General features: G+C 53.6%; 5 protein-coding genes across 5 annotated transcripts; 2 read left to right on the top strand and 3 right to left on the bottom strand.

Moving 5' to 3' along the window:
- Window positions 1–4,953: 4,953 nt before the first annotated feature.
- On the bottom strand, window positions 4,954–6,571 carry LOC128274332 (CCA tRNA nucleotidyltransferase 1, mitochondrial). Its single transcript, XM_053012490.1, has 4 exons — window positions 6,390–6,571; window positions 6,047–6,330; window positions 5,445–5,988; window positions 4,954–5,381 (listed from the first exon to the last, which is right to left on the bottom strand). Exons 1-4 carry the CDS (start codon window positions 6,539–6,541, stop codon window positions 5,075–5,077), a joined length of 1,287 nt encoding a protein of 428 aa, XP_052868450.1. The 5' UTR covers window positions 6,542–6,571; the 3' UTR covers window positions 4,954–5,074.
- A 430-nt stretch (window positions 6,572–7,001) lies between these two features.
- On the top strand, window positions 7,002–8,393 carry LOC128274333 (polyubiquitin). Its single transcript, XM_053012492.1, has 2 exons — window positions 7,002–7,112; window positions 7,904–8,393. Exon 2 carries the CDS (start codon window positions 7,905–7,907, stop codon window positions 8,079–8,081), a length of 177 nt encoding a protein of 58 aa, XP_052868452.1. The 5' UTR covers window positions 7,002–7,112; window position 7,904; the 3' UTR covers window positions 8,082–8,393.
- On the bottom strand, window positions 8,375–10,407 carry LOC128274331 (uncharacterized). The gene is made up of 2 exons (XM_053012489.1): window positions 8,762–10,407; window positions 8,375–8,679 (listed from the first exon to the last, which is right to left on the bottom strand). Exons 1-2 carry the CDS (start codon window positions 10,357–10,359, stop codon window positions 8,472–8,474), a joined length of 1,806 nt encoding a protein of 601 aa, XP_052868449.1. The 5' UTR covers window positions 10,360–10,407; the 3' UTR covers window positions 8,375–8,471.
- Window positions 10,408–11,428: 1,021 nt separating this feature from the next.
- Window positions 11,429–19,055, top strand: LOC128271404 (proteasome activator complex subunit 4B-like). Its single transcript, XM_053008899.1, has 9 exons — window positions 11,429–11,754; window positions 11,823–11,963; window positions 12,032–12,148; window positions 12,325–12,465; window positions 13,193–13,237; window positions 13,309–17,498; window positions 17,571–18,102; window positions 18,162–18,309; window positions 18,375–19,055. Exons 1-9 carry the CDS (start codon window positions 11,429–11,431, stop codon window positions 18,507–18,509), a joined length of 5,775 nt encoding a protein of 1,924 aa, XP_052864859.1. The 3' UTR covers window positions 18,510–19,055.
- A 2,138-nt stretch (window positions 19,056–21,193) lies between these two features.
- Window positions 21,194–26,670, bottom strand: LOC128269971 (inactive rhomboid protein 1-like). Its single transcript, XM_053007374.1, has 7 exons — window positions 25,916–26,670; window positions 23,149–25,861; window positions 22,854–23,078; window positions 22,440–22,778; window positions 22,116–22,370; window positions 21,792–22,049; window positions 21,194–21,730 (listed from the first exon to the last, which is right to left on the bottom strand). The coding sequence occupies exons 1-7, from the start codon at window positions 26,668–26,670 to the stop codon at window positions 21,194–21,196; spliced, it is 5,082 nt and encodes a 1,693-aa protein (XP_052863334.1).
- Window positions 26,671–27,459: the final 789 nt, after the last annotated feature.

The raw sequence follows: 27,459 nt of genomic DNA, 5'->3' as shown, positions 1-27,459 counted from the left end.
CGCGTTCTTCCCCCGCGGCGGCATTTCCATAATGCTCGCCTCACAGGTTCGGTCTCTGGCGGCGGGATCGAATAATGGCACCGTGTGCACACAATGGGTCAGGATCTACAGTGCGGTGCGTGACTGTAGGAACGGACCAGAACCGGTGCTGAAAATGTTTGGTACGGAAAAATATGTCCACTTTCAAATCAGAATAGCTCGTCGTTGTGGAACTGTGCACATCGATTGCGCAAGTGGCGCAAATTGTTTGATGTGGTTCAACAATTCATCGAATTCGCTGATAAAAACCGCCCAGAGCAAAGTGAGTCCTGGCGCTGTAAGTCCTCCGCTGCACCGGAGTCGCTGAGTCCTCGGCCCGTGCCCGACGACAGCGACCCTTCGTTGCAGTCCTTCACCCCAAACGCGGTTCGATTGGAAGAACGCGGCCGATAGTCGGTCTTCGGTGTGTGCAGTGTTCGACCACCCCAGGGCCGGGCGCCGGGCCGAGAGTACGGAACCACCCTAGCCCTCGCACGAAACGTTGGCCGTTACGCTGCTCGTCGCACACACACACACACGCGGACCCAGGGTACATGTTGAACGCTCGGGGAAGCACCTGGTCCTGTTGTGCCATCCCTCTATTGCTGCCGAGGTCCGGGGAACGCAACCCCGAAAGCGTGTTGATTATGTTGGTCGCAGGGAACCGGTGACGGCGTCGAAACTGGGCAGATGGGCAAAAATCTGGCTCGGCCAGCCCGTCCGGATGGAGGGGCTCCGGGGATGAGGCTGGCTGACTGGGGGAACCATTTCGATCGAACCGGCGGGCCGTTGGCGGTGTATGGCCATTAATGGTGGCGGCGTACCATCGGAGGCGACGGTTTGAACCGAGAACCGATAAATTGCAGCTTTGGGTAACGGAATTAACGGCCGCATCGTTCGTGTTGATGCATTTAGATCCTGGTTAGCAACATGCCATAGAAAGTATGAGGAACAGAAAGTGTGTTTATTTTTTTAGATTTACTGTCTTTAGCCTTACTTACTTAATTATCAAACAATAGTTAAATATCAATAGACATCAGAGATGTCTATTCACATTGCACACCTCTTCAAGAAAGTTGTGAACATTCCCCAAACGCCAGCATCGCAATGTTTGTTGGGCACCCCACATGACCTTCGCAATCCGCGTTCGCGCCTCAGCTCGCGCGAGGATGCGCAAAGTGTCGTAAACAAACTCGCCATCTCCTGGTGGTCGGCCACCGCCTTGCGCAGCCCACCGGTTCTGCCGGGAGCCGGTCTAATGTCTATGTCAAGGTTATCATAAAATCAACAACAAAAGTTCACTTGTTCGCTGCCGTCGCCGTCTTCGAGACGGAAGGGGGATTCCCTGTGCTCGGGGAAGTCCACCAATACACACGGGCACCAGGCAACCAGGCGGTGAACGAACACGAAGGCGAAGAAGGCAAACCCGAGACAAGGACGAGAAGGTCCCGTAAGGTGCAAGGAACTTTACTTGCCCGTCCCAGTGGCCGGCGCTCCTTGTTGGCGTTACTTTTCATTTTCCCTTTCCGTCTTGGGTCTTGTACGCTCTTTCGATGGTGGTGGTGGTCCCTTTCCTTTTCCTTTGCCTGGATTCCTGGTCCCTTTTTTGGGCGAGCGAAGAAATGGCAAACGCGATGACTGTAGACGGCACCGGAAGCGGAGACGCCGACGAAGACGGGTGCGTTGCGTTTGGGTGGTAATGTGAGATGGCTGGAGCAGCTTGGTTCGCAATCTTCGTGTACATAAGGCCCAGACGCTGAACGGCCAGTCAAGTAGCTCTACTCGTCGTTGGCCGTCGGGGCCATTTAATAATGACTCCCGCTCTCCGACCGCCGCTGGAGGAACACATTCCTTCGAAGGGGCAGCGGAAACGGGGCTGGGACGACAGGGCTGGCGGTTTCAGCAAACCATACGCGGATGATACTTGAGAATCAAAGTAATGGATAAACAAATTGGGCAATGATCGCTTGCGCATAAGTAAAATGCCGGGAGATACCATGTATTTTCCGTGGATTTCTTCGTCAGAATTTAACCGAATAATTTACATGACAGTTAAAAATCCTTTAACGATATTAGTACCTTGGCCGGGCACACTTGGAAACAGTGCATAAAAATCACTCAACTAAGACGGAAAGATTTCAACACAACGAAGCAACGAACCTTGGCTCGTGACACGGGGCCTGTTCTGGATGGCCGGCTAGCGCGTTCCTTGGTGCTATTAATAAACTTTATTCAGCCATTAATTGGAGTGCATTATGCAAAGCGTGCAGCCTCGATGCCCATTGTCTGTGTGCTTCGCAATCCTGATCCGAGCGACGGTACTATCCTGCATCTGCTCCGAAGGATACGTTCAGGTCGGTCTCTAGCATTTCGCGGGCGGTGACTCTCCCTCCGTGGCATTCCCGTTTTGCCGTACCCGGCGTTCCCTTGCTTTTTTCCCTGCACCCAGGTTTACCGTAGAATGTGGTCGCGTGCCAGTAGCCCATTTACGTGAGGTGCGATGCTTGCTGCGCTGCCACACGCTTGTCAATCCCTTTTCCGTGCGCGCCCGTGTGTGTGTGTGTGTCTGTGTGACTGTGGCCAAAAGGAGGGGAAACTCGTATCTCACACAACCACCACACCAACAGCAGCAGAACCCCGCCGCAAAGGATATCCGTCGTGCGCATGTCCGTGACGGCTTGATCGCCTCCCTTATGTAAAATGATCCCTCCGTGATTAAGTGCCCAGTGTGATTAAGATCCCATAGCGTCGGTTTCTGATGCCAGCACAGGGACGCCGACCGATTTATGACGCCCAGACGGACGTTCCTTGGTGCTGCTTCCTTCGGTGCGAAAGGGGCGCACCGTCTTCCACGAAAGACGGCAGCAGATATCAGTGACTTGGTTAGCAGGTTGATGTCCGTCTCGTTCGGCTCGGTGCTTCGGAATTTTCGGGGGCCCACTTTCTCGTCCACTGCTAGGGTTTCCTGCCAGACCCACCGGGAGGCACACGTAAGTTCCTGTGGAGTGCCCTCATTTCCGAGTGCATCGATCGGAAGTGGCTCGGGAAGTGCATCGTCGTCGATTCGTACTTCTCGAATTACAATTTGAACGAAATATTGGCAGAGCCGGCGGTATGTCCCCTTCGCATAGCGGTGGCAGATGTTCGATTGTGCTCGGTATTCACGGGCTCACTTTGGTACGTTTCTGCAACTGTTTTAAAACATTGTCCGCTTTAAGGCGTGATCTTGTTTAAACAAGCGTAATGTCTCAACCACAGCGAAATGAACAGTAAACAACTCACAACGAACAACGAAATGCTCAAAGTTAATCCCTTTTATCGGGCCACAGGATTCCTAGACCTTGTGGTTGTCCGTGGCCAGGTAACCCAACACCGGGCAAGATGATCAGCCAAGGTGTCAATGAACTTTCGGATGGGATCGGTCGCCCGGCTTCGAGGGACAGCTGCGCACGATCCTTGTTGTGGTGCGACCCTACGCCATAGCCAAATACCAGCAGACAAACGAGAATGGGCCGGCACGCCGGTGGCAGCTAGAGTTGGAGGCTAGAACACACGGCGGGGACGAAGACCAGCCGAAAACAAAACCGGAAAGCGACATCGGAAAGGTGTTTCCCGCTGAAGGGAGCGAGAGTCCCATGGGCAACGGGAATTGCGGCACCTTCCTCGCCCAAGCCCAGGGATGCCACGGGGGGGTTGTGGAATCAAAGCTGCTGATGGCGTCGACCGAATTCCGGTTCCTACCTGGATTAGCAGAATGTAAAAAAATTGGGAAAGATGTTCCGCAGGACGCACATTGTTGACGGTCGGATCATGTTCGGGTATGCCTGCGCCGACGAAGGATGGGTAAGTTTGGCGACAGACCGACAAGCTCGCAAATAGCAACCAACCATCCGCGCGTGTGTCGATCACGAGTCCCCGGAACCGGGCAAAAGGACACGAGCATGTCCTTTTTTGACACCTGGCCCCATTTCGCTGCGTTGTCCGCAAACATCTTCGGAATCGGTGTGCGGTAAAAGTAACACACTTCCTTAGAACCCTTTTATTGTAGTAGAGGTTATGAAAACATTCAATAACTTTTATGATCCAGCAGAAAAGGGTGTTCGCTTCTAGCGGCAACTGGCCAGATGGACGGGCCATCAGTCCGTTTGCGATCCGAACCGTCCACCTGGTCACCCGATTTGACCGCATACCACCTAAAGCAGTTCGGTTCCGGCGTTTAGCTGGATGAATAATGATTTCTTTCCCTCGCGACCCTTTCGCTGCATACGATGACTCGGCGCGAATCGCATTCGTGGTGTGGCACGAGCCAACCGTGCTGGCCACGTGCTACTCGCATTGTGGTGCATAGGAGCCGTGTAAACTGTTCGAACCATTTTTCCACCTTTTACGAACATTTACGACGTGGCTAACATAAGGCGAACGCCACGCCATTCTCCTTACAGCGTATCGATTAAGAGCGCCCACTACGGTTGTTGGCGATTTGAACAAATTTGTTTCGGCCCGCACTACGGGGCACCGTGGCCAGAAGGAGCGTTTCTAATCTGCTGTTGGAACGATCGCACTCTCGGGGTTGCTTTTGTTCCACCGCATAAAACCAACATTTATGGAAAACCAACGATGGGGGACAACGGAAATTGTACATTGAAAGAACGCGCGAGGATCGAGAGTGATCAATGGTGTTACGGTGGCCAAATTGTTCACACCTCCGTGCAACCACTGCCGCCTCCGGAGCTCACACACGATCGGGGTGCGAGGGATGTGCTTGAAATCTTCATCAACCGTAAATATGCTCAAAAACCGTTCACCAGATGATACAACAACGGCGTAAGTTCTTGAAAACCGACTACGCTACAAAAGAGAATGAGCAGATGGTTTGCTGATATTGTGTACAAAAAACAGAACTCGAAATACTATATGCTTCAGTGGATTTATTTACAAAAATGTTGTAGCGTGCCATCTGATTCAAATTTACAACCTTCACACACCTAATTTTTCTTATGATTTCGTAGGAATAGAAGAACCATATGAAACAATATTCAATTTTAAATTGAATATTTTATTTCTTTTTCGTGTTTAACTCCTCCAGCACAGTCGGAAGGTGCTTCAGTATTTCCTCTTCTGACATGTTGTAAAGATTGTTGGACCATACGATTTTTAATCGATCCATTACAAGACCAAGTTTTGGGCCTTTTGGTGCGCCGTGCGCTATGAGAACGTTGCCCTTCACAGGAAAGACTGGTAACGGCCACTCCAGAAGCTGCTGGTACAGTGCTCGCTTACCGAGGTATTTCAGCAACTCAAGCACGTACTCTTTTCTTAGCTTAGCATTCCCGACCGATTTTAGGCAAAGTTGTTGGAAGGGTCTGTAAAAATAATCAGCGAAAATTAAGAGCTTGAACGTCATTTTAGCGATCATCGTTGCTTACAGTATGTCCTCTATCGTAGCAGCTTCGTCGCGATTCTGTGTAATAAAGTAGGACAACTCTCGCTCAAAGACGGTGAGCCTTAGTCGACTGTTTAGCTGAACTGCGTCTTCGGGTGTGTGCAGCAGGGCTGAAGCAACGGTCATTGGTTGCATTTTTCCATTGATGCTGCGTACTCTTTCAGAAACACGCACAAATTGTTCTACGTTAGCCGATTCTGGCAGTCCACAGTGCGGTGCCAGTCCACATTTGATCATTGTGACCGTCAGCTCTGTACCGAAATTACCGGTAAGTATCTTCTTCCACTCCTGCCAAATCCGTTCACCACTGATTCTAGCAAGTCCATCAGCGTTGTTCGTGATGATGCGTAGTGTTTCATCATCATGACGATTTGCCTTCTCCGAAATCCGCCCATAGAAGCGGAAGTAACGCAAAATGCGCAGAAAGTCCTCTTTGATACGCTTATCGGGATCGCCGACGAAGGCGACGCGCCGTCGCTGAAGATCCTCATATCCGTAAAAGTAATCATACAGGGTACCATCGAAACCTGAATCGAACGCAATACGTGATGAGTTTGGGCACCGGAACATTTTCATTGAACATACCGAGGAACATAGAGTTAATCGTTAGGTCTCTTCGGTTGGCATCCAATAGCCAATCGGTCGTGTGAACCACCTCGGCATGCCGTCCGTCAGTAACAACATCCAAGCGCAAGGTGGTTATCTCGAAGCTTTCCTTATCGTTAATTCGAGGCGTGATGGTACCATGCTTCTCTCCGTTCATGTTCACCATCCGAATGTTTTCCTTTGCAAAAATTTCCTTCATTTGCGATGGTGTCGCAGTGGTGGCAATGTCTACATCCTTTGGGTTTATGTTCATCAATATGTCCCTGAAAAATGAATCGATGCTTCAAAGGCGGACGCGGAAAGTGACCGTTCGAAACCTTACCTTACCGCCCCTCCGGCTATCCGAATTTCGTAATTGTAACGATCAAACAGAGCGATTAAATCTTTTAGCTCCTGTGTGAAGATGGAGTGGAACTCGGGACTATCAATTTTCATCAACACCGGATCGGGACGGGCAATCGCGCGCGCTTCCATTCTGCGTTGTGTTATGAAATCCTTATACTTATCAGACTTTGAACTGCTGAAACGATGCTGTACGGTGCGATTATCAATCACCTGTTAGAACGCTGGAAACGCTTTGCTAACCCAAATGCTGCAAAAGAAAACGCGTTTTTGCACGAGTGCGAAAGACCGGGAAATAACCATCTTTTTTGTAACAAAACAACAAACGTCAAACGTTGACAGCAGATTCCTTGTTTTGACATTCGCCATAAAATAACTTTTTTATAGCATCAAGTCGAGCAGAAAGGGGGTATGAAAGGTAACTTGTGTTCGGGATTTTCGTAGGTTGACTCGGCTTTTTTCGGGATTATCGTAGGTTGACTCGGGTGTCAGGTTCGTCATCAAAGTTAGGTTCGCAGTGTCAAAGTTGGGTTCAAAAATCAGTCGAATTTATAAAAACAACATTCATGAAATTTCGAGTAAAATTTTTCGAGAGGAACTAAAGGTGAAAGCGAAAAGCGTGTGTTGTACGGTGAAAATAAGTGAAATATTAACTAGACTCACCATTTAATTAAAAAAGGCTTGCTATTCACGAGCGTTTCAGGTAAGTTTGGGTGGCGTTTTAATTAATCAGCAGCACACTCAAGGACTCTGCAAAGTTTTTTCGATGCGTCATCGCTTCCAACAAAGGAAATGAGGTCATTTTTCCAAACCTCCGTAGCCACTTCTTCTGCTAACTTTTGCTACACTTTTGCAACACAACCTTCTTGTTATACCCGATAGCATTGAAAATTATAAATATAATATAAGTTCCATGTAAAATGGCATGCCGTTTAACCTTGGGAAAAGTTTCTTTGTTCTCCGTCGTCATCGCGTTGTGACGGGGAACAAAGATGGCGCTTGGTTTTTTCCTCGCGTCACCTTGAATGATGATTATTCGGTCGAGTTTCAACTCGAAAAGCAATTTTGCTTCCTACATTTCCGTGCGACTTTTAAGCAGAAAATAACTTCACGGCCATTTCTTTTTTCAAGTGATTATGGTAGTGGAGAAGAAATTTCTAGATTGAAATATCAAGACACGCTTGGATCGTAACAAAGAAAATCGATTATGGTCAGCTGATAACGTGAATTGAGAGCGCAGCCGTGACTTTTGCACGGCCCACTTATTTCAAATCGCCATCGATTGTCGTGTTCGAAAGCAACATGTTGCCGAGACAAAAGATACTTTTCCAAATCATAAGTTATATTTAACTTAATGATTTTCAAAATATTTCATTCAAGATTAAAAGTGTATATAGAGAGAATCGATCGAATTAATATGACGAGTCCAGTGGGGCTTCGGTTTTTAGTGGACGCTTTGAAATTTTAGTTCGATTTTCTTTCTTTTTTATACAGAATGCAGATCTTCGTGAAGACCCTGACTGGCAAGACCATCACCTTGGAGGTTGAGCCGGATCAGCAGCGTTTGATCTTCGCCGGTAAGCAGCTGGAGGATGGACGTACCCTGTCCGACTACAACATCCAGAAAGAATCGACTCTTCACTTGGTTCTTCGTCTTCGCGGCGGAAACTGAATCAACTTACGAATAATTCATCGATATCGACCATGCTTTTTGAATGAAACAGCATCTGTCTACCGATAACAATACTTCGCTTTTGTCAGTGTTCGCTTCTTAATAGAGATTTACGTTCAATTCAGAGTATGTTAATTCTCGCAAAATTGCTTCGCCTGAAATTGAGATTTATGGCGTCACAAGTAAAATTCTTTGAATTAGCCTCGGGAGACACAACATCTTTCTCCTAGCAATTCCGAAGTGTTATCAAACCAGCAAAAGAAAATAAAGAGCATCACAAAAATATATATTTGTTGGAAACTATATTTTCTTTATAATAACATTCCAAAAATACACCGTTTTTCATGACACTGTAGCATGATTAGCGTAAAGCGATGCAATGTGGGCTAACTATCGGTGTGTCTCTAGTTTCTGTCGTACTTCGCGCTGCAGGAAAGCTATCCGCTCCGACTCTGGCAGGTTGGTCCATATATGAGGTGAAATGGTAACCGTCGGCAACCCCATAGCTTCGATGTTTTTCACGAAAAGGGCAAAACGCCCTCGTAACCGGTTCACGTTGATAGCGTAGCAGCTACGAGGTAGGTACATTACCGAAACACTGGAATAAAGACACGTAATTACGAAACGCATTAAATACAGCTCACTCATTCATGGAATCGTAAATATTGTTATTCACTTACAGCCGAGCGCCACTCTGCTCCGTGAGGTCCTCTAACCGTCGATAATCTCCTTCGGGCGGGTTGGGCAGTCTTTGAATCGGATTTCCCGCATCATCAAAAGCGAGTACGTAATCAAGTACGTGGCCAAACATCGTTACGACCTGCGTGCTAACGAACTCTTCGCCGCCGAAAGCAAACGCTAGCGGTTGCAGCAATGGGTGTTCATTATTTTGTAGCATCACCGTTACAGATTTATCAACGAAATGCTCGGCCGGATACGGGCCGTGATATTGGGAACCGTACTGTAGTTGCAGCGTTTGACCCAACTCAGTCAGCTGCAGATAATCGACTAGCACATTGCGGGCCATTCTTGCTTCCAGCTGCTTTGGTTCCAACCAGTACGTCAGAAGCTCTGCGTTTAAGATTCCCAACGACAGCAGCTCTAGGTTGTAGCGTATCCACGGAATGGCCGAGCCAGTGAGGGTCGAGTTACGTGCAATGTCTTGCCGCAAACTGTCCCAGTTGGCTGGCTCGTAGTTGGCGTTCGAAAACCCACCGACGATCGTAATGATACAGGTCGGAGGTAATAGCGATACGTTGCCCTCCTGGTTGGCAATGTAATCCAGCAGTGGGATGTGTAGGAAGGAGATTTTATTAAACTTTTTCAGCACATAGAGTGCGTTCAAAAGTCCTACATTGTTGTCGATCGCATACTGGGCGCACCGCTTGAGAAACGGCTCATGGTAAAACATGGGAAATTGGTCAAAATTTTTATCAAACACCTTCTTCAGGGCGTAGTCCAAGGTCTTGAAGGATACCTCGTCAAGGTCTTGGGCCAAAACAGTGAACACGTTCTGCAGCAGCTTAGTATACTGGGGTAGAAAGTTGGGAAAGGTGGCCAACGCTTTCAAACTCTGAATAGCATGTTCGGGCGATAAGTTAGTACCGTGCAGCGTCAACGCACTAACGATATTCATTATCGCTCGGTCGTTCACCTTGTTCAGGGCAACGAATTCAAGTAGTCCCACCAGTTGATCGACGTTCTCGTGGTCCAGCTTGTAACCGATTTGAATTTGCAGCAACATCGGAAGCGCGATCTGCAGTGCCTCGACCAACGGTGTGCGGTCGAGCTTTTTCAGGAGAAAGTTCAGGAACACAATGTGGTCCAGCGTTACATCGTTGATTTGGTGGCGAATAAGCTGCAACAGTACGGTCATAATTTCGCTGTTCGTGTGCACTCCGAAGTATGTGAGTATTTTCAAACATTCCGTAATGTCGTTCATCTGGAAGGACCGAGACTCTTGCCGCACCGCTCGGCACAGTTCCGCAAAACGCGGATGTTGTGCGATCTGTCCTGTCTTCAATGTACTTTTGCCGCATTTTTGCAACTCGAACAGTGTTTTCAGAGCTGGTAGAGTGTACGCATGGCGTTCCTGCTTACTCCGGCTTGCGGTAGGTAGAAATTCTAGCACCTCCTTGGCGTCGGTGGCCGACTTCAGCAGCCCAAAGTAGGGATCAGTCGATTGTACTTCTCTGCTGATTGTACAGTAGTAACCAGCCAGGTTATATTTTCCGGCTACTCTTCTATGGGCGCCTAGTCGCTGCGCTACGCGGATCATCGTGGGCAGTGCATTGAACGAACCTACAAGAACAAAGGGACTTTCATGTTAGATAACAGAAACACTATGCACTACATTTACTGGCAAGTTAACAAAACAAACCCAATCCTGGCACCATGCTCTTTTATATTTGTGTTCATTCCCAGCTGATAGAGCCGAACAGCTACCTGACAGTTTTCAATTTCCTTTTAATACGGAAATTGTTCATTTCCCAAAACCGTTTGTGATACTAAACGACACCTAAACATTTTTCCATTTTGTTCTTCTGAAACATCATTTACTATACTATACTTTATTGGGGTTTATTTTAATGATCTGCATTACACAAATTGGGATACAAATTGCCTCTCATATGTTTGCCTTCATCGATCATATGGATCAGTAACAGTTGGAAGGATCAGTAAAATTGGGCACGGTCGAGATTCCACGACACCGTTACCGAACCGATTCCTACCGTTTATTTACGAAAGGAAAATTTACGCGTAAATCTGTGATATTCGTTTGCTTAAATTGCTCACCGAAGATTCTTCGCGGGTTATGGAAACACACCTTAAGCTTGCAGGAGCATTAAGAACGATCTGGCAACACTTCTATTTCAGTATTGACAACTAAGAAACATCACCAAATCATTGTCTGTTCGTGGAAAAATGTCGGACGTAATGACTTTTCATTCCGAGTGGGAGAGAGAGTAAAGTTAGCGGATTTTGATTTGTGCACGTCGTGATTAGGAGTTCTCCGGTCAAAAGAACTCCGCGACTAGCACCGTCATCGTGCTGGATACATAAATACGGCCGCGTTTGTATCTGTAATCCACAGTAAAGGGGTAACACCTCCCGCAGAGTTTGTCACTTTCCGTAGCAGCACAATATTGAAACGTAGTACTCTGGGAGTTGCAAAGTGGGGCATCCATTGCGAAGAGGAAGTGAGCCATTTCCGTTGAGTCGAATTCGTTCATCTGCAGCGCGTAATATCGCGACGGTCGCACTTTAGCCACGCACAAAGCAATAGAAAAAGAGCAAAAACAACATCTCCTCGTGCTGAAGTTAGCGAAAGCCATCCGCCAGCTGCAATGGCGGACGTTTCTTCTACAGAATCATGCTCTTCGTTGAATACGGTTCCGGAGGTTGGATCGTCCTCGACGACCACGGCCACGACGGTGGATGATGAGAGCAGTGACAGCGTGGAGCAGAATCGCCCGAAGCGTAACGAGCGGGTTGAAAAGCTCGGCTTCAAACCGCAGAAGGAACTGTTCTGCAACAAATTTTTCCCGTACGCCGATCGGATGGATGACGAGTCGCAGGCCATGCTGGAAGCGGTGAAGAACAATCTGGGCAAAGCAGTGGCGTTGCGCGAAGTTGGGCCCGGTGCGATGACCTGCATCCGTCAGCTGGTGACGTAAGCTTAGCTGACTTTCCGACTGTGTGCCCAATGTTCCGATCATGATTCGAGGCTACGCTTTGCAGGTACATTAAACTATACGGCATGAAGTTTTCCAAGGAGGACCACATCAAGTTCGTAAAGTTGATGCTCGAGATGCTGGTCATTCCCAAGCTCAACCCCGGCAAGTTGGGCAGAATCAGCGACGCGATCTTTGTCCTGCTCAGGTATGAATGAGCAACATTCCCGTCGAATGTCGAACGGTTTTGATCTTGCTGTTTTGCTCTTCTTTTAGAAAACGCGAATGGATCAGCACGGACGAGCTCCAGATCGAGTGGCGCCCACTGTACGAGCTGTTTACGTTGCTGGTAACTCGGCGTAACAAAAAAGGTGAACTCTTCAACAACCTCATGTAAGTGTGGCTCGCAGGCACGAACTCCGGTACCACCAATTCGCTTGCTCCATTAACCGTACTGCACCGTGCGCCAGTCGCTTCCGTAGCACCACCTTCGTAGGGCTCGGGCGACACGTTCACGATGGCGATTCTTGTGTTGAATAACCTTCGTTCTTCCACTTGCATACCTGCAGGAAGAGCGGTAAGCGAAAAGAGCGCACGGTATCACCGTTGGCGCAGCTGCTTGCCGCCGCGGCCGAGATGGGCTATGATGTGTCTGCATTTGTACAGTTTGCCGGTGCCCACGGAACGCACACGGAGACGGATGAGAATGCGTAACAACCGTTTATTAAATCATTTAATTCCTAATTTCTTCACCTGTCCGGGTTCGCTGGCTATGGGCTACATGGGAAGGTCCTCCAGGTTGCGGGTTTCCTTTAGCATCTTTCTTATTTTCCCAACAAACTCGGTCACTCGGTAATGGCTCGTGTGGTGTGTCCGGTCAGTCGGGTGTGCGCTTAGCTTACTTTTTCGGCTGCAACAAATACGCATTTTGTTTCGCGCTGTCCACAGGAATCGGCATCGTTGGTCACGCATTTGATGGTGTCCCGTGTTGAGTGCAACCCATTCGATACGATTTATTAATTCCGCATTTTTTCGTCGATCCTGTGTCATTGTCGTATTGTAACGCATGTAAACTTTATTCAACAGTCAGTCAACAATTTAGCATGTCCAGAGTACAGAATTGTGTTGTTTTGTCAACCGACCAACACGTAGAAAGCTATTCAATCATAGAAAGAATGCTGTAAAATTGTTTTCGAAGCCAAACATTTTCAAATAACGCATTTAGTGTAATGTAATACGAATCACATTCCATCGACGACCATCCGTCCATTGAATTAAACACACATCCGGTGGTGTTTGCATTAATTGGGATTGCGATATTTTTGGTTCTCGGAGACTTGGAAATGGGAACGAGGTGAATGTTGGCTTGTTCTCGCAGCTTGGTGTCTTGGTGTTTCCTTGATGACCACACCGATGATTTACCTTTCTTTTTTTCAGGTCCATGGAAGCGACCATCCAGTGCGTGATAGAGGTTTGCACTCCGTAAGTGTCGATCGGTAAACTGCCCGTGGCCGTAGCTGTCCCACACTGATGTACGTTCGTTTTTCGTTCAGATACTTTCCACCGTCGTCGACGCAAGAGCTGCTGGATGAGTTGCTGCCCCAGACGCAGCCACTGGACAATGGAAGCGGCTGCGAGGAGGTGGCGATATTGAACATTTTCCTCAACTACGAACGTGGCTACGAGCTCTGGTTCGACCGGATGATGACGCTGTGGGATGCGTACCACAATCCACCGTGGGCGTCCGATCTGATGAGCATGTTCTCGATGGTTGGCTACCGGAACCTGGGCCACATTGACTGGGAACCGTACATTCCGAGCATGTTTGCGCGCATCATGCGCTCGATCGACTTCCCGGTCAACTACAAGCAAACCAAAACGGCCCGCAACAACATGCTGCTACCGGAGTCGATCGCCACCTGGATCGTGTCCGCGCTGGGACCGCAGAGCAGCGCCCAGCGCTACCTGAACACGTTCATGTCGTCGATCGAATCGTATCTGCATCCGGCCAACATTGGCAAGTGGGTGACTATGCTCGGCGAAATTCTGTTTCTTTTGCCGCGCATCTTCATCGATCGGCTCGTCATCGAGCGGTACCGCAAGGGGCACCACCTCCGGCCGGTGCCGAACGAACGGAAGCTTACGGAGGAGTGCATAACGGCGTTCGTGGAGTGCATGAAACCGGTCGCGTTCCAGGCCATGTACTCGCGCCTTAGCCCGCAGGAGGTGGGCAAAATTTTCCAACATCTGGCCGACCTGCGCCCGGCACTCATCATACCGACGATCATCGAACGGGTGTACACCAGTCTGGATTCGGTGACGGAGCCGCACAAGTTCACCGCGGCCATGCACGGGCTGATTGGGGTGTCGCGGGCGCTCGTGTCGGGTCACAAGGGCTACACCGAGGGCCGGACGCACGTGATACCGATCTTCTTCGCCACGCTGCCCGGTATCGATCGGAACGACTTCAAGAAGACGATTATCACATTCCACTTCCTAACGTCGATCGCGTTCCTCATCCCGATCGTCGACTGCTCGACCGCGGGCCAATTTCACACCAACATGACCGACGACGAGCGCCTGCTGTGCGAGCAAACGGCCGATTTCGAAAGTTTCGTGCTGCAGTACCTGGACCGCATTTTCCTGCTCGTCGAGAGCAGCTCGGTCAACAACGTGCGCATGGAGCAGTCGGACGCCGATCCGATGCACTCGAAGATTGAAACCATTTCGGAGACGCTGGTCCAGGCCTGCACGCACGGTATCCTGGGGCAGTGCTCGGAACCGATTGTGGCGGCGGCGTCCCGCAAGGTGCTCGAGTTTCTGCAAACGCATCTGCTCGAACCTAAGGTGGCCGGCCAGCTGGCGGGCTGTTTGGTGCGCGTTTTGGCTCGCATCAACGGGCAGCAGATGTTCCGGGTACTGCTGCCCCACATCTTGCGCTCGATCGAGGCGTACATGGACGATCAGGAGAATGCGCACGAGCTCGAGAAGCACAACGACGAGTTGCTGTACCACCTGGTGCTGCTGGTGAATCTGGTCCGCGGTGATCCGCGGGTCGTGGCCCAACACCTGGACGAGCTGCTACCGACGCTCGACAAGCTGGTGGTGTTTAAGTGTAAACGGGTCGCCCGCTACGTGACGCACATCGTCGGCAACTTGATGCACAATCTGTCCACCCTGCAGTCGCTCGATCTCCACAACAGCCCGGACTGCTTCCGGAAGCCGGTCTCCGAGGTGCTGCCGGTGAAACGGTGGGGCGAAAAGATGGGGCTCGACACGAAGATCGAGTGGATCATGCCGGACCAGGAACTGCGGAACGCGTGTGAGCGCGTGATCCATCGCTATTTGCCGGCACTGTTGGACAAGTTCGATCAGCACAGTGCCGACCGGGAGAAGCTTTCGCGCGAGGAGCTCAACCGCAGCGTCATGCTCGTGCAGGCCATGATCCGGTGCTTCAACTTTCTGCCCAACTGGGACGATGAGGAACCGATCGCACAGTACGAATCGTGCCTCAGCCCGGCCGACCTGCAGCTGAAGGTGATGCTCGGCTTCGAGGATCTCGCGATTCGCATGCCGGACGGGGGCAACGTGCGGAAAGCGATCATCCGTTCGATCGGCCGCCTGCAGGACGCACTGCTTCGCACGTCGGAAGACGACACGCAAACGCTAAAGTCGATCATCAACCTGTACGATCGCGTGTTTGTTCGCCGGCACTCGAACAGTACGTTCGATGTGCAGCTGCGCAGCTTTAACATTACCAAGCGCTTCCAATCGTACCGCTTGACGCGCTACAAGCGTGACGTGCGGACGGTGCTCGTTTCGCGCGTCATCATCCAGCAGGACTGCCGGGACGAGGTGAACCTTCCGCTGTTCACTGCAACCCATCTGGAGGTGCTGCAGAAGCTGGTCGATCTGTCGATCTCGTACTACTCGTGCGTGCGAATTCCGGCCCAAAACAAGCTCCAGACATTGCTGGCCATCTTTCCGCACGCGTACTCCCTGCTGACGGACCGGATCGTCGAGTGTCTGCAGTTTGACGCGAACGAGTACCACGAGCGGTTCAAGGGGGTACTCTGTCTGCTGTACATCAAGCGGCGGACGCGTTTGATCAGCATGCACGACTGGGACTACTTGGGGCGCGTCTGGATGGCCCTGTTGCGCTCGAAACTGTCGGAGAAACCATCCATCGTGCGGTTGCTTGACTCGCTGACGGACGTCATTATGAGCGAGGCGCCCACCTACATGATCGACGTGGACGTTGGCGAGGGTGTGGTCGAGCGGGCACTCGCTCTGCGAACGCGGGTCGATGAGCTCGATTTGGCGGCCGGATTGGCGAACCGTGAGCGAGAGAACAAGCGCAACCGGGAGCTGTACGATCGCTTGGTAGGGGACATTTTGAGCACGGTCGAAAACGGCAAGCTACACCGGTTGTACCACTACCTGGCCACGGTGATGCTGCTAAACCTGAGCCACCCGTACGTGGCACACCGGGCTGAGGTGGTGCGCCATGCGGCGCACTGTCTGATACACGATTCCATCGGCGAACGGAAGCTGGCGATACGGTTGATGTTGAAGATCTTTCGTCAGCAGAAGCGTCCGCGCAAAAAGATCCAGATGAACCCGCTGGCGGTGGCGGCCCGTGTTCGCGGGGCTTCGGAGGAGGAACAGAAAGCGGTGCCCGCGAATCCGGGCTCCAGCGTTGCGCCCGGGTACCGCGAGGACAACATGTGGCTGCAGTACGATCGCGCCAAGGTGCCGACGAGCCAGGCCGAGTGGGACGAACCGCGCTTCATCTACACGCAGGAGGGTTGCTTCGGGTGGACGCAGAGCTTTGCCGTGTACGCACCGAGCGCCGAGCAGCCGAAGCTCGATCGCACCGTAGAGGAAATGTCCGCCCAAGAGCGAGTGATTTACGAGTTCTTCGCCGAGCAAGAAAACGTCGAAAAACTGATCAAGTTCTGGTCGCTGGAGGAGAAGAAGGGCCGCGACAAGTTTAGCAGCTCGCGCATGCTGCTGGTGAAGATGGTGATGAAGGTGTTTGGTGATCAGCTGCTCGATCGGTTCATGTGCCACCTGCAGCGACTGATCGAGGACAAGGCCTCGGAAAGCAGCCACCGGTGCGCGGCCGAGGTGATGACCGGGATCATGCGGGGGGCGAAGCACTGGCCGTACGAGAAGACGCGTGCCATGTACGAGCGGATGGTGCCGTTGGTACGGCTTGCCATGGACAACGTGACGGTCGATACGGACGGGTACTGGGGTACGTGCTTCGCGACGTCCGCCCAGTCGATGGACCCGTCGAAGCAGTACTGGTTGCACGAGGTGCTACTGGAGGACCCGTTGAAGGATGCGAGCAGCTTCAGTGACTGTAACCGCCTGTACTGCCTGCAAGGTGCCCTCAATCAGCACGTGTGGCGCATGGCGAGCGTTGCGCACCGGCTGCTCGAGTATCTGAAGCCGCACCTGAACCACCCGTTCCAGAGCAAGCGCGAACGGTTGGGCAATACGCTGATCAACATTTTCGAGAGCGATTTGCGCTTCGAGGGCTACGAGCGCAGTCCGATTTCGCCGCAGCGGGCCGAGATGATTGCGTACGTGATGCCGAAAGTGGCCATCCTGCTGGAGCAGGATTACGAAGTGCCCAAAGCGGTCAGCGATTCGGCGATGGACACCGACGGCGATGGTGGTTCGCCGACCGGCAATGACAGCGAGTACGCGAAGGCGGTACGGTTGTTTAAAACAGGTACGTTGGCACTGGCCAGTCAAATGGCATTTTTGCTGGTGGCACCTGACTAACAACGTTTCTTTTTTTCAGTGGCCCACTGGATAACGCACACCATTCACCGGTGCTCGAATGGCAACGAGAAGGAGTTCTTCGAGTTGTTACCGATCGCGTGCCGCCTGGAACGGTCCGAGCAGGATCAGGAGCTCAGCCAAATCTGCACCCTGCTGCTGGCGCTCGTTTCGCAAGCGCTCACACTGCCGAGCTGTATGGATGTGGCGTTGGGCAAGATTGACGAAATATCGAAGATGACGTTCTGGTCGGCCCGCTGTGCCGTGATCGACGTGCTGCAGGTGCAGGTGTTCTACAACATGACCATCATCCTGAGCCGCCCGGAATGGAAGGCCAAGGTGCAGGAGATCGTACTGCGGCTCCTGGAGGACAGTGTGGTGGAGGTGCGCGAAAAGGCCGCCGGAGTGCTGTGCGGTTTGGTGCACTGCTCGTTCCTGACCGCGACCGAGGAGCTGCTCGAGTTGTTCAAGCGCAAGTGCCGCACAAAGATGATTCGCACCAAGCGTGTTCGGGTGGAACAGAGCTGCTCCAGCGAGGTGGCCAAAAACGAGAGGTAAGTCCAACCGGCCCTACAAACAAGCCTAAACAATTCATGGTGCTATTGTTTCGTAGTGTGGAAGCGAATGCCGTCATTGCCCGCCATACCGGTGTCCTCGGACTGTGTGCCTTCATCTCCGCATATCCGTACGAAGTGCCTGAGTTCGTGCCGAACGTGTTCGAGCACCTGGGAGCACATCTGAACGATCCGCAACCAATACCGGTAGGTTTGGCTCTCCACCGTGCCAAGCGTGGCCCGAAATTCATGTGTTTTGTTTTCCTTGCCAGGCCACGATTCGGAAGACGATGGGTGACTTCAAACGCACCCACCACGACAACTGGGAGATCCATCAGCTCAAGTTCACCGAGGATCAGCTGGCGGTGCTGAGCGATCTGACGATTCCTCCCTCGTATTACGCTTAAATCAATCCGTTGCGGTGGCGGACTGGCAGCTTGTTTGGGTTCCGTGTTGGCTACGTCGTCGGGTTGGGCTGTTTTCTGGGAGTTGCGTTCATAATCCGTGTTACTTTTTGATGGTTGTACTTTGTTTTCATTTTGCGAAGGATTCTTTTTATAGCGGAAAACGGTTTATCGGCTACTATTATCACTCGTTTGCAGTGGACGCTAACTTTACACACCATACTAGATATATACATTACTCTATGATACTATATTAATAGTTTTCGGGTTGCACCCGCGTTGGGGCGCGACAGCCGGAGCTTCTTTTTTTTAACCAGTCCGTTTCTTCGCGAGACAGACGTTGCGCCTTCAACAAAAACCGGGAGCCTGGGTTCAGAAAGACGGCGCATTCGTTAGCTTTCCCTTGTTACTATACTTCTTTGTGCCCGCAAAAGGTAAAAGACACCATTCGCGCGCTGCGGCTGCGGTTACTACATTTTACAACGACTTATAAACGACGGTGGAGGAGTTCCGGAAAAGTTAGTGCATTGTATTAATAAAAAAAACGCAAAGCTGTTCGCTCCGTTCGTGAGCGATGAATCCAAAACACCGTGCCCCGTGAGTTGTGTCGCGGCCACATCCGCGTGTTTAGATGACATTCGAAAGAAATGCGGACGAAATGCTGCTTTTTTTAAATCGAAATAGAGGTTTTATTATTAGAATTTACTTACATAAGATTTTGTTCTTGTTTCGTCCGCCAGTTTTACAATAACGCCTCGCGCGCTCCGTCCCTAACGCTGCCCGGCGCTGGTGCCGGATCAGCTCTCTTCCGCAACGCCCCTCGTTCTTCGCTTCAATGGCGCCTCCGCGCCGCACGGGCCTGTACGGCGGATGTGCTTTTATTGTTTCTCTTTCTTACGCGATTGCTTCACACACGCACGCACACGCTCTAAATGTTACGCTAATCCTTTGTTGTCTTGTTAAGTTCTTGCGCGAGTTCTTTTGGGTGCACGTCAAGGTATCTCCTAATCGAGCCCGGCAGGCCATCAGAGGCCGGGGCATCAGAACTGTGTGAAGGGAAGAGAGATGTGTAAGAGTGTCCCGCGCTGTGTGTTTGTGTCTTTGTTATCAGTTAATTTATGTTGCGTAGATTGGTTTAATTCTGCTTATTTTGTGTGCTTAGTTCGCCCCGTTTTCTTCCCGCCCGCCATTAACGCCACTTTCATTGTTCGCTAACTGAGGGACAACTCTAGGAATTGGGTATCGCTTATCTAGATTATTACATTATCGCTGCGCCGCACCTAGAGACTCTGGGGGATTCCTGCATCTTGCCGTGTCGTGCTTTACTTTGTGGTACTCTGGTTTTCGGGGGGCTCCCGGATCATCTCTTACGAACGAGTATTTACTAAGGTTTACTGGTTAGTATGCGTTTGCTTTCGCGTTCCTTCCTTTTGCCCAAAAGTGTACTTCAAATCTACCGAACCAGCGCCACCACGGGATTCGGTGTACACACCAGCATCCGGTGTCCGCCGATTACCGGCTTTCGGTGCAACAAACAAACGGCCCGTGCGGGGAACGGAATCGAATCGCCACCGGATGAGCGGATATGTGTGTGTGTGTTTGAGGGGCGGATTCCAAGATGAAACGTTCGATCCGTCGAAAAAAAAACGCGATGATGAACGATCATGTTACTAGTGCGGTCTTTGGTACGAACGAAACATGTTGAACAATGTAGTAAAAGTAGAAAAGGAACACTTATCAAACGGAGTAACAATGGACCCGCGGTTTTGGGTCGCGGGAAGATGATAAATACAACAGAAACTTCCCGCACTCTCGTCGGGAACGCAAACACGTATCGCTAAGCGCTTCGAATCGTCCGTCGATGATGATGATGATGATGATAGGTTCCTTAGGTTGGTTTTTGATTTTAGCTACGCTGTCTCGATGATGATACTTAAAGATTACGATTACCACGGGACGATAGGATACGTCCCGCGTGCACTACTAAATGCGCTACAAAGTCTAATAACGATGCGATGAATAATTGATTGATTGATTGAGTGATTGATTGATTGATCGATCGATTGCATGAATGATAATGAGAGTTTGGTCATGACTAGGTCCACGCTAATATTGCCCCCGTTTTTTGGGATAGAAAACTGGAAACGCAACGGATTTTAGTCGGCCTTTTTACACGTTTCATGCGGCGACGCCGGACACACCGCCGGCCCATTTTGTCCCTATTTGCGGGGAGGAAGTTCGATGTATTTGCGGCTACTAAGGTACAAAACCTGGAATTCAACTTGTGTGTTGTGTGCGTGTGGCTCTAGGGAGAAAAAGGACGGCCAAAAAGTGCTACCTTTTGCTTCCCACCGGCTCCTCTTAACTTGCTGCTGTGTGTTGTTTTGGTTAATTGTCCACTACTCCTCCGCGTTGTCCGCTCATACTTTTCTTTTGTAATTTTTGTGTGTGTGCTAGTTTTCTATCCACCGTTTTTACACAGGTTTTACCGGAATCACAATGAGTTTTGGTTTGGTTTGGATAAGGTTTCCCACGAGCGGCACGCCACGCCGCGCGCCTCCTCCTCGGGATCCTCAGTGCAGCACGAACTGGTACACGATCTGAAAATCATCGACATCGTACAGCACAAGCAGGACGAGCAGGACGAAGCACAGCTCGAGTGCGGTGAACAGCAGGAAACATCGACGTCAGGCATTCGTGTCCGCGTGCCGCGGTTGCCGCAGCACGCACTGGCCCTTCTCGCAGAGACTGATCGTCTTCAGGAGATTGTTGCCCACCGCGGTCCGGCCCCCCGGCCCACTGTTCCGGGTCGCCCCACCCGACATGCTGATAACGTTTCCGCCACCGCCACCACCGGCCGTGTAGTCGTGATGATTGTGCATTACGTTGCCGCCGGAAGTTTTGTAGATGTTGTTATTGTTGTACGTGCCGATTTTACCGGGACCGCCAGTAGGGCTACCACCCGGACCGGCGCCATTGGCCCCATGGCCGTGACCATGGCCCCCGCCGGTGTGCCCGGAGCCGGGCCCGAGCGGATTGTAGTTGTTGTACCCATCGTACAGACTGTAGTGGTCGTGGTAACCGTGGCCCGCGTTCGGATCCATCAGCTGGTTCCCGTCGATGAAGTTAAGCGATTCGAACAGCGCCGGGAAGGCGTAGAAGATGATGAACATTACGGCGTACAGCAGGAACTGCAGCGTCACGCACGTCCATATGAGGTTGATCTGTGAGAGACAGAGTGAGACTAAGGGTCTGGGCGATCTGTGCCGGTCGTCTTTTACTCACCTTACTCTTACGACTATGTTTCGTGACGTTCACGAACGGTACGATAGCCAGCGTGAGGCAGATACCGGTCAGCAGGCCCGCGATCAGCCCGGTAAAGTTCTGCTGCAGTGGCAGTGTCCCCAGCCCGAACAGGGTGCAGCCCAGAATTAGTAATTTAATCATAGCTATGTGTGGTTTTTTCAAGCTCTTCCAGTGGCACAGCACCAGCTGCAGCATTAGCGATGCCAGTACGCCCGCTATCGACGGCAGTGGTCCAACCTGTCGACATAGACAAAACGTTACTGGAGTGTGGCGCAAGAGGTCTACTAACCGATGCGTCGTTACCTCCGCCTTGTACGGCACAAAGATTGCACTCGTGAGGTTTCCGGCGATGCCCGACCCAATGTACAGGATGGCGGTCCGCAGCGGGCCGACCAGCCGTTCCAGATCGGCCAGCAGCACGTGCTGGAAGGCCACGCTGACCAGCAGATGGATCAGGCCGGCGTGCAGACACAGCGACGTGAAGAGACGGTAGAACTGGTCCGGGTAGTCGGCGGCCATGAAGTGAAACATGCCGCAGACATCATTCAAACACGAGACCTGGCAGGGAACACAGAAAGAGAGAGTGTCAGACTCCGTGGTCCGGGGGTCGCGCGGTCGGCGTCGTACCTGCGAGCAGAGAGAGGCCTCCTCGTGAAAGTACCCGTTGACGAAATCACAGTATTCTCGGGTCGTGATGCGACACTCGCCGTACACGCCGATACAGCACGGGTGGCCGATCACCTCGCACACCATGTGCTCGGCCGTGTGGTCCTTGAAGCGGAAGCGCTGCGACAGCTGATTGTTCTTCCGGCAGATCGGCCACTTGGTGATGTCGTCGGGCCACTCGTGCGGCGCAATCGACGCCGGCGCGTCACAGTACTTCGGGTCGAGCCCGCAGACACTGCCCGAGATGCGGCCGCCCGGTCCCGACTCACCTGGGGACCACTTTTTCCACGTCGCAATCGTCTTCTTGAAAGAAAGATAGAACCAGCGTGTCAACCCCGTAGCCCAGGTCGATTGATCGGTCGCAGTCGCCCTTACCGATGGCCAACCACGGATCGAGCAGTCCGCCTGGGAGCTCTGCACGCAGCCAGAGTCATCGTTCCGTATGCAGCACGCGGTCTCCCGCTCGTGCTTCCGGGTCCGCGACACCACGTCCATTATCTTGGCGTCGCGGCGCATGCAGGCCCCGTACTTGGCACCGAGGTGTATCAGGTCGGCGCTCCGCAGTCCGATCCAGATGTTGCGTGGCTCCTGGTGATGGACCTGTCGAGCCGCGAAAAGCATTAGCACCGTGTATAAGCGGGGCCACCCTTCCCCCCCTCCAGGTTCTTACCTGCTGTAAGCTCAAACTTGTCACCAGCACCTGGGCCGACCGGTACTCCATGCCGATGCCGATCGGACCGAACCCGTAGCAGATCAGCGACAGCACCATCACCACGATCTGCACCGTGTTGACCCAGTATGTGAAGAACGGCCGGTAGTCGTACCGCTCGTCGAGCAGGTTCGGCCGCAGCAGCTTCACTCGGTTGCGCACCGGGCGCAGCGAATTGTCCAGCACCCCGTCCAGAATGTTGGCCGAAATGCGCTGCCCGTACACCATACTGGCGGCCGGTTCCGCGTGGTTCTGCTGCTGCTGCTGACCCGCACCCTGGCCACCGGCCTGCTGCTGCTGCTGGTGGTGATGGTGAAGTTCCGAGGACTTTGTGCGCCACCCATTGATGATGCCACTGCCGGTCGTCCGGTCACCGTCGGACACGAACAGCTGCCGGGAGTTGTTATCATGGGCCGGTGCCATCAATCCGCCTGGGCCGCCACCGACGGCCGACGCCACCATTCCCGGGCCGGACACCGCGGTGGGCGTATCGAAAAACGCCTCCCCGTCCGCTATCGGGGCCAACCCGTCACAGTGCTCGGACGGCCCGTCGGCCCCGCTCAGCTCGACGTGAGCCGGTGCAAAGCTACGCGACCACTGCTTGTGCGTCCGGAGCCGGCGCCGGGTGACGCTCTGCACGACGAAGCTCAGCCCCCCGTACAGGACGGCCGGTACGGAGGGTTTCCGCTCGGCACGCACCAGATACACCTCACCCCCGGCCGCGTCACGCTCGTGTCCGCCCTGGGCAAAGTGCGGACTGGCACGCTGCCGCCGGCTTAGCTCCGTTTCGCGCTCGTCCTGGCTCTGGGCCGGCAGAATGTCGGGCCGATCCGACGGTGGCAGCCCATTGTCCCGCTGGTGCACAGCACCACCGGGGCCACCGGCGCCACCACCGAGACCGCCATTCGGATCGTCCGCGTCGTCCCGGAGCGCTCCGAAGCGCCGGCAGGCGAAACGGCGCTGCCGGTCGGTCCACTTGTTCCGCTCGTACTCTTCGTCGGCGGCCGCCGGCAGGATGCCGAAGAATTTGGCCGCCTCCCGGCGGACGTACTCCTTGAGGCGCTGCTTGCACGACAGGTTCGACTGCGGGATGCGCAGGAGCTGCGCGTTGCTGCTGCGTTGCAGCGTCGACGCCGGCGAATCGTTCAGCGACGCCGGATGGGCCACCATCGGGAGCAGCGGGTGCGGCGCGACGTACGGAGCGATCGCGGGTGATGGTGGTGCCGGCATCAGCGGAGGCGATGCGGGTTGCTGTGGCACCGACGCCTGCTGTGGCGGTTCGGCCACCGGGTGGTGCTGCTGCTGCTGGGGGCTTGTAGCGAGAGGGGCTTGCTGCGGTGGTACTGATTGCTGTGCTGTGGGTGCTGCGATCGGTTGTTGCGGTGGTAACGGTTGTAGAGGTGGTGCTGGTGGCGATGGTTGGTGCTGCGGGATGTTGCTGTATTGCGGTTGTTGCTGTTGCTGGATGAGCATCGTCCGGCTGCTGCTCGACGCGCTAAGGATGCTCTCCATCGACGAGGGTGTGGCCGCTCCGACGAACGGCTGGTGTTTGTTCCGGGGCATCGTGGCGATGTCCCGGTCGACGGCGCACGGCCCATCTCCCAGCTGCGGCCCGTCGTGCAGGTTGTCGTACGTCTGGGAGTGGGAAGAGGAGTGTGCCGTGGCCACGCTCGGTGGGAGCGTGTGCGATTGGGAGTGCTGCAGCTGGTGCACCGGATGTTGTGCCGCAGCGTACGACGATGACAGTTGGTGCTGCATTGACAGCTGGCTCGTGTGCTGTTGTGGTGAGGTTAGGGATGCCGGACTGATCGGAACCGAGCCGCCATTTGCCGGCAACTCCGGAGCGGTCGGCTGCGGGCTGATCGGTCCCGTTGTTTGCGTCGTCTGGTGTACGCCAGTCGTGCGCCGCAATGTGTTGCAATGAAGACAGGATGCACTGGCGTCGCGCCCCGCCCCGCCCGGTTCACTCATCACACTGACGGGCGTCGAGACGCGGTACATGGTGCGCGGTTGGTCCAGAAACTCGGCGCTCGAGGTGCGCGACATGTGGCGGGGACCAGTGGATGCCGCCGCTGGCGGGGCAACTCCAACCTGCGAGTGTCGGCCGGTGCTGCTGCTGCTCCGCGAACCACCGCCGTGGGACGCCGCATGTGGAAGGGTCGACGTGTGGGCCACGAGGGAAGACGGGCACTTGGGGGGTCGAACACGGGCTGGCGGTGCGGCGGTGCTACTGCTGTTGCTGGGGGCGTACGGGTCGGGCGTTTCGAAGCCCTTGGGAGGCGATATGGTGGTGGTGGGCTCGTTGTTGGCACTCGTTGTCGCCTTCACCCGGAACCCGTACGGCAGGGTGCTGGTGGCGTACGCGTACTGCGCCGCCGGATGATGGGGCACCGTGCGCATCGCCGCGGCCCCACCGCCACCACCGTGCCCGAGGAGCGCGTTCATAAGTGCCGCCTGCGTTTTGGCGCTCGGCCCCGACTGGTGCGCCGGGTGGTAAGTCGGTTCCTGGGGTGGCGGCGTCGGCACGTAGCGCTTGATCGGGGTGTGCACGTTCGCTCCCAGGTACCCGTAGGTGTCGGTGGCGGCGGCGGCCAGGAAGTGAGCCGGTGGCGCTATGTACCGATCGCACTGCGGCGACATGTCCCGGTAGCTGTCCGTCAAGCTGTGGCGATATCTGAAAAGGAGTCGGCGTTACTTCAGCGTTCAGTGGTCTAGGGACGTGAGTTACCTGACGTTTGATGGACTGGCCGTCCGGCGCTGGATGGTGCTATAGTGCCGGTCGGAGTAGTGGCCGTGGTGGGTGGGACCCGAAGGGCCCGGAAGTCCCATCACGCTGTAGTGATCGTTGCTGGGCGCCGGAGATGGCGGCTGCAGGCAGCTGGTACTGAGTGGGTCCTCAAGTGCCCCGAACCGGTCCGTACTGCCGCTCCGATCGATCAGCACCCCGGCGGTGGCGGGGGAGGTGCTGCTTCCCACTCGACCCTCGCTACCGACGGCTGGTGACCGCTGGTGATGCGGCGGTCCTTTTTCCCCCATGTACCGCTGGCCACTGGCTGAATGGCCACTACCAATCGAAAGGTTGTCGGCCACATCAACCTGATGATAGTGGGCTGCCGACGACGATGGTGGCGGCAGGGACAACGCGCTGGCTTGCTGGTAGTGGGTGTGACCGTAGGACGCCCGCCGACCGGATCCGGCCGAACGGAGCGTTCCACCGGTCGTCCCCGGGTACCAAGAAGGGGAGTTCTGCAGCGGCGTCGTCGCCGCCGCCGCCGGCTGCTGCTCGCGGCCGATCGGGGCGCCCGCTGGCTGCAGCTTGGCATGATGGGAGGCCTGCGGTGCGGCACTGTTGCGATGGTGCGGTTGGTAATGATGGTGCGACAGGTCCTTCGGCAGTTGCTGATGGTGATGGTGGGGTTGCATGTGGTGCGGCGTTGCTGCTGCTGCTGCTGCTGGATGGCCGTACTCCGCTCCGTCCTCCATGGAGCGCGTCCGCTCCCCACCGGTGGTCACCGGACCTGCCGCGTCAACCGAGTCCCGCTATAGCGAGGCACGCCTGACTGCCGAAGGCTGAAGTTCCGATGCCCTTCGGTGTGACATTGCGCCCCAGGTGTCAGGTGCGAGCGGCTGGAAGGCTGGGACGTCCGGGTGTCCCAGACTAAGCTCTCGGTTTCGGTTCGCCCAACCGCGCGCTCGGGGCACCAGGTTCACTGGTTCGTGCGATCCCTTGTTTTGCTTCACCGAGCACACCGGCTGCTGCTCATTATATGCGGTGGTGTACCTGCGGCTCGAAACTGAACTCCCTTCTTTCTCCCTCCCTCTCTCTTTCTCGAGTCCGGCTGAAGACTTTGATGTGCCGTTTGAATTATCTACTTCTTTACCCAACCTTTTCAGCAACCGAGCACCCGTCACACGTCACAGAACTGTCCGTACGCATCGTTGCCGTCCTACACTGGGTCACCTCTGACACTACGAAAGCACCCGGTACACACAATCCATCGGTGCTGCTGCTGCTGCTGCTGGGGAATCTGATGGAATGTACACTAAACTCATCAGTCCACCCGGAGACAGAACCCGGAGATAGAGATCCTGGCCACGGACCGACCGAGTAGACCTACTTAACGGTTGAACGGTCGCTCCGTGGTCTTGCTTTATGGGGATGATGGACTTCGCTCGCTCCGGATGGTTGGACGTGGATAAAAATATCGTCTCATTAGTGACTCGCACGCACACACACACACGGCACATACGTGAGAACGTATCCTCAGTAAC

Source organism: Anopheles cruzii, chromosome 3, assembly GCF_943734635.1.
Source record: "Anopheles cruzii chromosome 3, idAnoCruzAS_RS32_06, whole genome shotgun sequence".
Taxonomy (NCBI): Eukaryota; Metazoa; Arthropoda; class Insecta; order Diptera; family Culicidae; genus Anopheles; species Anopheles cruzii.
Note: the sequence above shows the minus strand (reverse complement) of the source record. Positions and strands in the feature narration are given on the sequence as shown.

Coding starts and splice junctions, on each gene's coding strand:
- LOC128274333 (XM_053012492.1), top strand. CDS start 7,905: ATGCAGATCTTCGTGAAGACCCTGACTGGCAAGACCATCACCTTGGAG.
- LOC128271404 (XM_053008899.1), top strand. CDS start 11,429: ATGGCGGACGTTTCTTCTACAGAATCATGCTCTTCGTTGAATACGGTT. Junction 13,238..13,308: donor GTGATAGAGGTTTGCACTCC/GTAAGTGTCGAT, acceptor TTTTTCGTTCAG/ATACTTTCCACCGTCGTCGA. Junction 17,499..17,570: donor GGTACGGTTGTTTAAAACAG/GTACGTTGGCAC, acceptor TCTTTTTTTCAG/TGGCCCACTGGATAACGCAC.
- LOC128274332 (XM_053012490.1), bottom strand. CDS start 6,541: ATGGAAGCGCGCGCGATTGCCCGTCCCGATCCGGTGTTGATGAAAATT. Junction 5,989..6,046: donor GATTAACTCTATGTTCCTCG/GTATGTTCAATG, acceptor CGTTCGATTCAG/GTTTCGATGGTACCCTGTAT. Junction 5,382..5,444: donor GCTACGATAGAGGACATACT/GTAAGCAACGAT, acceptor TTATTTTTACAG/ACCCTTCCAACAACTTTGCC.
- LOC128274331 (XM_053012489.1), bottom strand. CDS start 10,359: ATGATCCGCGTAGCGCAGCGACTAGGCGCCCATAGAAGAGTAGCCGGA. Junction 8,680..8,761: donor GAGCAGAGTGGCGCTCGGCT/GTAAGTGAATAA, acceptor TCTTTATTCCAG/TGTTTCGGTAATGTACCTAC.
- LOC128269971 (XM_053007374.1), bottom strand. CDS start 26,670: ATGGAGGACGGAGCGGAGTACGGCCATCCAGCAGCAGCAGCAGCAGCA. Junction 22,371..22,439: donor AGGCCTCTCTCTGCTCGCAG/GTACGACGCCGA, acceptor GTTCCCTGCCAG/GTCTCGTGTTTGAATGATGT. Junction 22,050..22,115: donor TTGTGCCGTACAAGGCGGAG/GTAACGACGCAT, acceptor CTATGTCGACAG/GTTGGACCACTGCCGTCGAT.